At 43.9% G+C, this 12,359-nt stretch overlaps 1 protein-coding gene across 15 annotated transcripts in view; it reads right to left on the bottom strand.

Annotated features, from left to right (window-relative positions):
* LOC103479767 (protein tyrosine phosphatase receptor type F) overlaps positions 1–12,359 on the bottom strand; it is a 245,748-nt gene that overhangs the window by 34,657 nt on the left and 198,732 nt on the right. For 10 of the 15 annotated variants that reach the window (XM_008434400.2, XM_008434408.2, XM_008434407.2 and 7 more), the window contains 3 exon segments: positions 2,249–2,361; positions 5,683–5,694; positions 8,035–8,189. In XM_008434400.2, the coding sequence (XP_008432622.1) occupies positions 2,249–2,361; positions 5,683–5,694; positions 8,035–8,189 (280 nt within the window). 15 annotated transcript variants of the gene reach the window in all.

Raw genomic sequence — 12,359 nt, 5'->3', positions numbered from 1 at the left:
AACATCCAAATGGAAATATGTTTGTGTTGATTAAAAAATATCATCCAAATTTAAGAGAAAGGAGGCTTATTTTAATCCTCCTTTCTTTTCTTTCCTTTTTAGTGTCCTACCTCCCTACTTTGCATCCTTCTTTGTGTCCTCCACTTTTACTTGCATCCTCTTTTGTGTCTTTCCTCCCTTGTATCCTTCTGTATGTCCTTACATCCCTGCCTTGAATCCTTCTTTGTATCCTTACTCTCTTACATCATTCTTTGTTCCYAACCCCTTTCCTTGTGTCCGTCTTTTTGCCCTACATTCCTTCCATGGATCCTTTTTYGTGTCCTCCCTCTCAGGTTGCATCCTTCTGTATGTCCTTACATCCCTTTCTTGCATCCTTTTTTGTGTCCTCCCTCTCTGATTGCATCCTTCTGTATGTCCTTACATCCCTTCCTTGCATCTTTTTTTGTGTCCACCCTCTCTGGTTGCACCCTTCTTTGTTTTCTTCCTTTCTTCATGTCCTACATCCCTTCTATGATCACTACCTTTGTTCTTGCATCCTTCCTTCCTTCCTACCACTCTTCCTTCCTTTTCAGTGTTTTATATTTTATGAACATAAAGAACTCACTTTTGGAAAGCTGGGTTGGAAAACTTTGGTTTCTTTACATGAAAACCGTGTTTGAAATCATTTGCTTAAACTCATTCTACTGTCCCTCTGCAAGTTGTCTCTAAATCCTTCATCAGGCTTTCAAAGGTAGAATCTGAACAAGGTTCGTCAATGATGAAGCAGGTCAGCACCTCCTGCTGCACCAAAAGGAGCAGAAGACATCTGTCAGAAATAAGCGACGCTGATCCAACAACAATCAGAATCAGAGCGGGAAGGTTCACCTGCTGGGGACGAATTAAAGGCAGGAAGAGAGAGAGAGAGGATGAAGGCTGCGGCTGTTCAACATTCACCCGGCTCCGAGTCTCATACGATTTCACCATSTAGACGGAGCCTCTGTGGTTTTCGATAATCACCACACTTGAAGCAACACATAGAGGCGGTGAGGGAGGAATAGAAGGAAATAAGTGTTGACGYACAGAGAGTGAGAGGGGAGAGAACGAGAGGAAAAGAAAAGASATTACCCTACAGGGGGAAATGGAAGACAAAAGGCGAGAGAGGTGGAGTGGGAGGACGGCAGAACGGGGCTCTTTCAAAGTGGCAGCACTGCTTAATTCCACTGCAGGGGTTCAAAGGGCTGTGTGTGTGTGTGTGTATGGCAAATGGGATCTTTAATAACCCGCGAGAAGGGACTACACACACACACGCACGCACGCACACGCACGCACACACACACACCGTAAGAGACGCACGGTCAGACGCGTGCGCCAGGGCTGACATTTTCCCTCAGCTCTATTGTTCCCTGGGCCCGGCTCACCTTGACATCAGAGGCAGCAGGACTCATTACCAGCTGGGGGGAGAGAGAGGAGGACGAGCGAGCACCAGGGGAGGAGGAGGAGGAAGATCAGGAGGAAGCAGGAGGAAGGCTGATGCTGCAGAAGTCTCCCCCACCTTCCTCCTCCATCCTCCCACTTCACTGCTGTGTGTGCGTGTGGACAGAATCTGAATCTCCTCATCCTGACTCGACTCGAACTGTCAGCTGGCCGTGATAGCCACAAAAAATTAAGCTCAGCTTCAAAGAATGAGCTTTCGTTTTTTTTTCCCCACCTGAATTTGTGAAACTAACAACGCAAAATAAGCAGGTCAYGTCAAGGTCACAAAATAACCAACAGATGAATAGAAGATACAATAAGAGTCCAGTTTGAATGTAAAAAAAAAAGAAATGATATTGACATCGAGGAACAACATGGAGGCTTTGTTTTTTACCAGTTTCTACTGCAAATATCTCAGCGCACTTTAATAAGACAAAACTAATTTACAAGTAACTTTTGAGAAAGATATACAAGATATCCTTAATGTYATTGAAAAAGTACTAGTTCAACTGGRAGATTATTTCTCTTATAACATAGGAAAMWKTTTTTGTTATAAGTGAAAAAAAAATCAACCAGTGGAACTAGTTCTTTTTTATTAACATTAAGGAATTACTGACTTACAACAAGTTCCTATGTCATTGCTGATGCTCTACATTGTGTTGACGAAATCCMAATAAAATCCACTGAAGTTTGTGGTTAGAACGTGACAAAACGTAGGAAAGGTTTAGGCGATGAGACGAGTTATTTATAAAACCCAACTTTACAGAGCCGGGATTGTTGTGGCGTTATTAATCACCTGGGGTTTGGTAGTTGAGTCGTCTCATGTCTACGGGGTCGGAGGAGTTGCCCAGCAGCGAGTCCTTCACGCCGCCTGAGTGCTCGTCTTTCGGTAAAGGTGACGCCCGCTTTCTGCAGAAGCAAAGGGAGAAAACAAGGCGATGAATTCACCCTGCTCGCATTGTCTTGTCTGAAATAAATAAACACATGAGAAAAGCTCTAATTTAGTCATCGGTTTTGCAGGAAAACTCTTAAGCAGAAATGACAGGATGATTTAAAATGACATTAATAATTACTATATGCACACACTTTGACTCATTTGCACACTTGATGAGGTTAATGGTGCATTTAATGGCTCTCGAAGCTACTTCTAAGGACAGGAAGCTCAAGAGACAGTGGGGGCCAGGGGCCTCATTCCCATTAGTTTGAAAGGAAACTTGAATTTAATGTGTTTGAAGAAGCACCATAATTTTGCTGGAGTGGGCTAGGTTGCGGTGACAGCTGCTGTGTGGAAACGTGAGTATGTGTTTGCAGAGATTTAAATGTGTGCTGCAGCGGCTGCTGCTTGCATGCATGTGTGCGTGTGTGTGTGTGCGCGTGTGTGTGTGCTAACAACACATTGTGTTTACTGGCTTCCCAGATTGAGAGGAAAACAGGCGGCTGCTGTAATTAGCTCATCAGCTGGGTGGCACAACACTGGATAATTAGACCAGTTCTGCAGCACCTGTGCTGCCAGGCCCGGCCGCGCCGCATCCAGCAGAACAGAACAGCGCCGCTTGGACCGGCTTAGCGCAGCCGACCGTAGGTTCGTCCATCAGGCAGAGGAAAGTAACAGCAAACGCAGCCTTGCCTGTATTCAGACACCCAGCATCTGTTGACGCGCAAACAGGCAAACAGATGCACACACACACACACACGCTCACACRCACACATGTACAGCTGCAGACTCGCAAACCTCCTGACAGCAAATGGAAATGGGCAGAAAGAAGCATCAGGGCGCCCCGTGGAAATTTCACATCTCATTGCACTCCATTTGCAAGTGGCGAGCATGGTTTTAAGAAGGAGCGGGGGCCTTCTGTCGAGGCGCGTCGTGGCGAGAATACACAAAGTCTGCGATGCACGGGAAGCCTTAACCTGGTCCCCTCCCCTCCTCTGCCCCCCTGCGCTCTGCTGCCGGGGCTCGGGCCTCACCGCCACCTGTTATCTCTTGCTGCAGGGGCTTAAGCTAATGCTGCAGGCATGACAGCTAATCTCTGACAAGCATCTCCTCCTTTCCAGCCGAGAGCTGAGCCAGACCGTGTCCAGTTTTACCCGGAGATCGCTGCTGGTGCCGTGCAGGGCTGAGGGTGAGGGAGCCGGGCTGGGCCGTGAGGGTCTATGAGGTGTCCAAACTTCTTGGCAGAGGGGCCAAAAAATKTCAAGTATTTTTCTTTTTATTTCTAATGGCAAAAACTGTTTTACTTTTTTGATGTTTACCTGCTAAATAAACAACAAACTAAACAGTACTTACTGTAAATAAGCAAAGCAGTTAGATTTCTGTAGGCAATCTTTCAGGCTGAACATCTTTTTCCAGATGTATCTTTTAAGCAACAAGAATAGGATTTTGCTCGCTCTTGCTTTATTTTGCCAAGCTTATTAAATGTCTCCATTTCACTTAAAGCTCCTGGGTGCTTCAGGTCGCCATTACTAATAAATTGAAATTAAAAGCAAAAACCTGGATAAATACTGTGTTGCACCTTATATTTTCTATTTTAAGATTCTAATTGTATCTTTTCCTAAAGGCACACACACGCTTCATCAGGGAAAATTTYACTATAGCCTTGTTTTTAAATATGTATCTACATTAACTGTCTGAACTGGCAAACCACATTGAGGCTATTCTTGAACTGTGATCAAGGGCCGTCTAAAATGGACCCAATGGCCACAAATGGCCCCCTRCTCACACTTCAGATACCCCTGATCTATGATGTAACACACAGGTCAAACTCAAGGTCCGGGGGCCAAATGTAGCCCACTGGAGCTTCTTATGCGTCGGTTGAGGCTACTGGTGACAAGCTGCTAATAAACCCTTGTTAGTTAGAAAAGGTATATTAGCAGCTTTATTAACAAAAACCCTCAGTTCTGATTCTTGCAGTGGAAACGGAGGGAGGGGAAAAACTAGCTAGCTAGCTCAAAGAGTGAGGTAGCATGCTAGCTTTCTTGCTTTCTTTTTTGCATCTCTCATGGTTTAAGTGCACATTTATGGCCAGTTGGCTGGACAATGTTTGCTTTTGCCATTGGATCATTTCTGTTGCCAACCCATTCAATGATGCATTAATTCTGTGCAAAACTGCTTGGCACTGCAGATGTTAAGGACATTTGTACATTTCTGTGGTGATAAAGGTCTTAAATTTCACTCATAATGGTCTTAAAAAGGTCTTAGATTCAATTTAATTTTATGTGCATCTGTTCTATAAAATGAAAACCATATTTTTATTTCCATTTTTAGGTTTAAGAATGTTGTATGTAAAGTTAAACTWTTAACATTTACTTGAAGAAAACTCTTCTGCAGGACTGGCTAGAAACAGCACAACTTCTAACACTGGCTTTTMTTTCACCCTTTATATAAATACGTATTATTTCTGTATAATTTTGGAATTCAGGTTTCTACTTATAACGTGACAGAATGTGGAGATATGAATAGTTTTGCAGTGCTCTGCAGCCTCTGACCCMSTGATGCTTTGGTGCTGCTGTATAGTAAACATGTCAGAAAACCCATGTGGGGTTTTCCATCTCTGGCTCAAAATGAGGGTGAGGACGAGTGAAAACAYGAGTACGCAGAGTGTGAGGTASCGAGGAGTCTTAATGAGGGCAGAACCGGGCCCTTTGTTGAGACTCCTGCCACCAGGAAGCAGAGAGATGCAAAAAAAARGGGCTAAAAGTGGAGGAAAAGTGTCTCAGTGGAAAATGTCAGCCTAAAAAATGAGGACGTGTCTTTTTGAGCAGTCTACCCCCTCCAGAACCCCCACCTCCAATGTCTGGCATTTACTTCACAATGGCCCATTCAGCAGCAGGTGATGCCTTGGCATATTCAGATGGGGCCAATCTTGGAGGGGCACACTGTGACTTGCTGGATAATGAAACACAGCATGGAGACAAACCATGGCAGACAGGACAATCTGAGGAGGAACGCTGGCTCTAGATGTGGAACATGCACTGGTACACGGACGTGACCCGGGGGTTCCCTCAACCTCAGCTGCCTGCCAGGGGGTGCAGAGTCGGCTGCTTTGTCTTGTAAACCTCACCAAATTGTAGCAGATAACCGCTTGATTTCGTTTTACTGCTGTTCTGTTTAAATGTCCTTTTTTGTGTGTATGTTTCCAGCAGCTAACTTTGCACCCCTCCTGAGCTCATAAAACAAATAAAAACAAGTAGTGGTGCATGAAGTTATGATGCAACGCTGAGAGTACCCACCTTTCCTGCTTGCTGCATTCGCAGGGACAAGAAACAAAAGATAGAGGGGAAAGAGTTAATGTGTAATAGCTATTCATGAACTAAAAATATCAACAACAACTTGAAAGCACAAGGAGAGAGCGAGAAGAAAAAAAGAGAACAACTGTTGCAGGAGGCTTTGTAGAACAGGCTCATCACTGTTCGCTGCTGGGCTCTGCAGGAAGCAATAACAACCAGAGCTACAGTGTGATTATTCCTATGCACATTTACCGCCAGTCCACAGCGAAAAGGCCACACAGCCACCTCCCCACAGTCCGTGCTGTCAATCAGCATCGACACAGAGAAAGGGACTTCCACACAAGAGGATGTGCTACTCAGCAGCGAGCTGTCTCAAGGCCTATTATTAACCGGCGGCTCTTTAAGTCTGCCGGAGACAGCTGCTGCACAGGCTGCCGACGGCAGCTCGGGGAGGCAGGTATGATGCGAGACGCAGAATCCGTAATGGAGCTGCCAGGACGAGGAAGAACGAGGGACTTAATCAGCAGGAAGGGAAGGGAGGTAAATAAGGAGCTGCAGGTTCAAATGGGATCCCTGTAAATGTCCACATCATTGTTTTAAACCCCATTTTTTTATTATGTTAATATTAGGGCCAGAACAATTAATCGGGATTAATCAATTACCGAACAAATCGTTAGCTAATTTAGTAATTGATTAATCGTTAGCTGGAGYATAATGACTCTATAAAACGCCATTTACTGAGAGAACAGACTAAGAGAAGTAATAAAGCCAAAAGGTACAAAAAATATATACAAATTCTGTACTTAGAATAAAAAACCTTATTTGTTTGTTAATATGTTCTACTCAAAACACCTGAAGAAGCATAGTTTTAGSTTCACCTGGTTCAAATTCTGTTAAAAAATAAGAGAATCTGCTATTAATCACCTTTTGTTATCCAATTATTAATCTGCTAATCTGAAAAATACCCTACGTTGACTTGTCAAGCGGAAAGATCTGAACTTTTCACATGTTGATGTTTTTAGTTGCARATGCATCCTTTGCTACAAATGGAATGTTCAGTTTCTGATTTAAACATTTTATTGAATGATTTGTTTATTTGCMTTTTTAAAGTATAAGAATTATTGTTTAAATATGCTTAAGCAGTTAAATAAATGTGCAGAAAGTGACAGTTTTTATCAGATTAATCAATTAATCATCAGAGTTGCCTTTAGATAAATATTACTCACAAAAAAGCTTGAAGTAATCTTACTTTTGGACTCTACTTACTACTTATTTGGTTTTATTTAGAAGGTGTGTAGTAAAGGGGGCAAAATAGAAATGCAAACCACACTTTTCAGATTTGTATTTCTTTAAAAAAATATTAAAATCATGCATCCTTTGCCTTCCACTTCACAATAATGTCCCAATTGGTGCGTAAAATAGCTCAGGTTGTAAAAAATATTTCYGCAACTCTTCCTGGTCTGCAAAGATACGAAATCGTAGAACATTTGAAGCAAGAGAAAACTAACTTTTGAGCTTGTCAATAATTCCCTAATACTGATAGAAAATTGCTAGTTCTACAGGCCAATTATTTAACTTTTATCATGGGAAAAATGTCTTATTATGAGTGAAATAATCTACCAATGGAACTAGTTCTTTTTCAATSATGAAGGAATTATTGACTTAAAACAGACTGAAAACTTACTTGTAAACTAGATTTGTCTTATTTTAAGTATCCTAAGATATTTGCATTAGAAACTAACTGAAAATACTTGGTAATATTTCGTTTTTGAAGCGCAAAAAATCATGTAWWAASACATGAACGACTGAAAAGGCGCAATTAGAGCTCAAGAAGGAGAACAGAGACAGTGAGAGGAGCCCGACTCTCCACAGCACCTGTTTCTCATCATGGTGCTCTGCACAGGGGCAGCTCAAGCGCTTTAAAGAGATATTGACTGAGCTTTTAGCTAAGCCCTCTGCTGCTGCCGTCTGTTTCTTTTTTCTGAAGTGACCAATGGTGTTGCCAAAACACATTTTTCTCTCCCACCCTAAGAGCGTTTGACAGCCAGGCTGCGATTTTATTAAAGCAGGTATGTCAGCTGCCAGTTCATCTGACACTTAACACGGCATTGTTGACAACTGCCAAGTGGGCCGAAATCTCTTTGTCTGAGACACAAATCAATCTCGTCTCTCTCTCTCAATGTTGAATTCTACAGTCGGAGAAATTGGATCTTATTGCTTTGTTTGTGAGCAGTTCAAGCGTTTTTTTTAATTTTATGACCATTACTAATGAATCCAACARAAACCTTTAATCGCCGACTTTGCTGCCGTTACACCTAAAGAAAAGCACAGGAGTGGAAGCCAAAAGCCACTTACTTTTTAAACAGAAGGATGGCGATGACGATGATGATGATGACGACCACYGCCAGCACGGGGCCCATGACCCACAACATCTCAGGCTGATCCCCAATGCTGGGGACCGGTTTTGGGATCTGGATTCGCTCAGAGTAGGGGCTGGACGAAAAGGTCATCTGTCGGGAGAAAAACAAACAGTGTTTACTTCAGTACTCACCGCAGAAAACTGAAGATTAATGATCAATATCTGTGATCAGGGCAGATGGTCTTATTATTGATACAGACGCCTTCTCAATTAATTATCAATGTGTAATATTATACTATATGGATCCATTAGATTCAGATTAGAAAGGATTTTTAATTAATTATTTTTCTTCCACATTTTTTCCTTCCACCCAACTTTAAATTCTGATAACATTCAGCTTCTCAGCAGTGAACCTTTGTGGCTTCCCCTCATTTAGGAACAAATCTTTCTCATATTTGTTTCTTTTAATGGTCGTTATGTAGAGCTGAACAATATATTGAATCACAATATCAATATTCTTAGAAATGAAACTCAAAARACGRCTGCCATGCAATAGTTGAGATCACCTGCATCCTCTCTGAGCCTCTAATCATATATGTGGTGAATTGGTGGATCATCCCTGCCGTTGGATCCCAGATATTATCTAGATTTCAGCGATCAAGATGCTAAAGTTCATAAAAAGGGCAACATTAACAAAGAACTCTGCATACGATAAGTGCTTCATAAAATTAAATAATATTGAATATCTACACAGATCAGTCTTTCCAGGATTTTGCAATTTTGTGGCGCGAATTTAGAAATATTTGCAAGGAATTTTACAATATTTACGCTTAGAAATAACGTCATATGTGACTCACTATCGATTATGACTTGACATCTAGTAAGGCTGAGGCAGCAGAGTAGTAGATGTGAGAAATACTGCCTCCTACAGGTGGGACTTAGCATCACTTAAACCTGATCCATCCATCCATTTTCTTACACCCTTGTCCCTTAGTGGGGTCAGGAGGGTTGCTGGTGCCCATCTCCAGCTAGCGTACCGGGCGAGAGGCGGGGTCACCCTGGACAGGTCGCCAGTCTGTCGCAGGGCAACACAGAGACACACAACCATGCACACAAACACTCACACCTAGGGGCAATTTGGAGAGGCCAATTAACCTGAAAGTCATGTTTTTGGACTGTGGGAGGAAACGCATGCACAGGGAGAACATGCAAAGTCCATGCAGAAAGACCGGGGCCGGGAATCGAACCCAGAACCTTCTTGCTGCAAGGCAACAGCTCTACCAACTGCGCCACTGTGCAGCCACTTAAACCTGATGTTTTTCATAATTTTTGCGCAGAATTTGCAGAAAACTCACAATTATGCATTAGTGCAAAAAAGCTACAGGGTTTGGTTTGTTCCAGATTGATTGATGCAATTTGGCGTCTGGAGTCTAGACGGCCACATATAAAGCTATGGCGGGCCAAATTTGGCCCCTGCGCCTCGAGTTTGACACGTGGTTTAGATGAAACCTACATGACACTTTTTTTTGTGAACAAACCAACTGGATTAATTTAATTTCTTTTTTATAAGAGTATTTCTGTTTGAACAAACCGAGATGCTGGATGACAGCAGCGGGGGCACGAGGGGAAAGACAGGGAGGTGGGGAGGAGCGCGCGCATCCCTTGGTTCGCTGAGATAAATGGGGGCACAGACGAGGACTCATCTCTTCTTCATTAGTGATCACACCGTGACGGAGACAGAAGAGGAGGAGGAGAAGGAGGAGGAAGGTGACGGTGAGGGTGCGTTTCCACCTTGCTTGTAAATGAGACATCTTTCCACTTAACGTCTCCAAATTACGGCGTGGGGGAGGACTGGCGGGGAGGCATGTAGGTGTGTGTGAGAGCGTTTCTGAGGGAGCGCGAGTAGACAAAGCGATGCAGTGTTTAAAGGAGGGGGAAAAAAAGAGAAAAGAGTGACGAAGAGAGAGAATAACTGAGAAAAACAAGCTGACAGACGAGAAAGAGGGAGGCGTGTGTCGCTAGAGCTCAGCGTGCCACCTATTGAGTGTTCCTGGGATGTGCAGGTGGAGGGAGAAGGGGGTGACAGATCGCAGACCTCGGAGGGAATTGGGCTCCCAGCGTGCGGCGSGAGCGGCAGGGCAGCAGGCAGCGGTAATCCGCATCATTAGCCGCGCAGCAGCCCGCTCTTTGGCACACAGGCAGATATTAATTGGAAAGATAAGCTGAGATGAGCTCAAACAGTCCTGCGCCTCTGTCATATAGTTCTGTTATCTCTCTTACTCTTGGGCAACTGCCGGAAAAATTCACATTATGAGTGCGCGCGCGATGCAGAATGTCTCAATCGCGCGCCAATGTTCGGCACACACGCGAGGTAGCTCAAGCAGCAAAGTGAAAAGATTCACATTTTCATAAAACCGGCGTCGGATCGCATAGCAACGTCTTTCATTTTGTCATTTCTCACAAACACACGCGCACGCWCGCGCGCACACACWCACGCGCACACACACAGTGAGGCGGGTTCGCTCCGACTCCGAGCGCTCAGGGGAGGAACCCATTATCGAAAGGCGAAGGGAGAACGGAGCCGCTGCGGGACGCCGCCTGTGTGACGACACCTCCGGGCTTCCTGTTGTATGGGGATGGCCCAGAAAGAGGCTTAAGGACGCAGCCCTGCAGGGAATCCTGGGAAAATGTCCCCCTTTTTTTGSTGCAGTAACAAATAACTGCAGCTGTGGCTTCAGACAAGAGCAGAACAAAAAGAGAGGGCTTTTTGTCTGTTGGTCACGGCCGTGTAGTGGGATCATCCATTTGAACAGCCCTAATATCTGATAAAAGCTCAGTCACGCAGCTAATAACGCTCCTGGCCTCTCCRAGCWTCACAAAGACGGGATGAGGCTGTGAAGGAATGTGTGAGGCTGAAGGTGAGTCAGAGACGGTGAGAGACGTCAGGTTGTCTCTCACAGCTCAGAATAGACGCGTAATTCTGTCTGCAGTCGGACAATGGAGGGTTCAGGGTTCACTCACTGGCTSCATTTCCTCTGAGCATTAAGTTGCAGAATTCAACATTTTTAAAATAAACTTGCTTAATGGAAAAACTCGTTTTTTGATCAAAGAAGTCCGCTCTAGGATGAGGTGGTTTTTCGGCCTTACAGAATAAATCTATTTTTTAAAACTGCAATGGAAACACCTCCCCCCCCCATCATGAGTCACGTGATCAACAGTCGGACGTTACTCCAGGTGAAAACCATGAAGAAAGCGACAGGAAGTAGTAGGAGGAAAATGGTTTGTTTTTGTTTCTTTCCAATGTGCAGCTGGATCCACCAGAGCTCTCAAGGTTCATAAAAAGTTGTGTGTCTTTCAAATGTGTTAACTCCATAGCTCTTCTGTAAAATCGTTGACTACAATTTCCCCAAAGTGCAGCATAAGTAGCCGCTCCCAAGTATAAGGGGTTTGTCGATCCAATGCGACAAACCCCTGAATAAGACGCTGAGATGGCTGATAGGTGATGAGCGCTAGCACAATGGCTGAATTATGAATGCAAAGGTCAGCGTCTAGAGACGACATACGGATGGATAAGGCCCGACTTTTTGAATCCCAGTTGCCATTCCCAATCACATGTTTGGAATTCATGGGAATTCCAAACATACTTGCCTCTATATTGAAGCTTTTCACGCCTCGTCAATGGAGAAATTGATCGACACAGAAACCTTGAACAGGGATTTGTCCCATATTGTAGTGTTATAAAAACCCTATCTGGTGATCCGGAGTCTCCAGCTGTCAATAAGCTTTGTTTGAGTACTTAGGAGCTCGAGTGTAAGAAGTAGCAGTAATTTATTTCACTTTGTTAGTCACATTTAATCCCTTTTTCACATTATATGCTTCTCAGAAGTCGTTTTCAGCTAATTTAACTCAAGTGCTTACTCTATAAGTCTAAAAGTGATTACAGAGTTGCTCCTAGACTGATCTTATGAGACAAAATTGAGAACGAAAATGAGATATTGGATAGAGATTTAATACATTTCTGCTCAATCCTACGGCAGAAGGAGCAGCCAGTAGAAAGCATGGATGCTTTAGTCTCTAGAAGGAGTATTTGGTTATTTGTGTGCATCTGTTAGAGTGAGGGTATGTGTAACATCAGTTTTTCAAAGCCTTTTGTCAAACTCCTTTGAGCCTCTACAAGTGAGCGTGTTTGTCTAGGTCGCAGCCGCAGAGAGAGCGAGAGCGAGAGCGCGTCTGATTTCCGAGTGTTTGAGGCGCAGTGACTGAACAGGAGGGAGGGATGAGGCGATGAGAGACGCCACGGAAAAACGAGACGCACACAGAG

The sequence above is a fragment of the Poecilia reticulata genome, linkage group LG17 (genome assembly GCF_000633615.1).
Source record: "Poecilia reticulata strain Guanapo linkage group LG17, Guppy_female_1.0+MT, whole genome shotgun sequence".
NCBI lineage: Eukaryota > Metazoa > Chordata > Actinopteri > Cyprinodontiformes > Poeciliidae > Poecilia > Poecilia reticulata.
The sequence above is the reverse complement of the archived record's forward strand: the minus strand, read 5'-3'. Positions and strand labels throughout refer to the sequence as shown.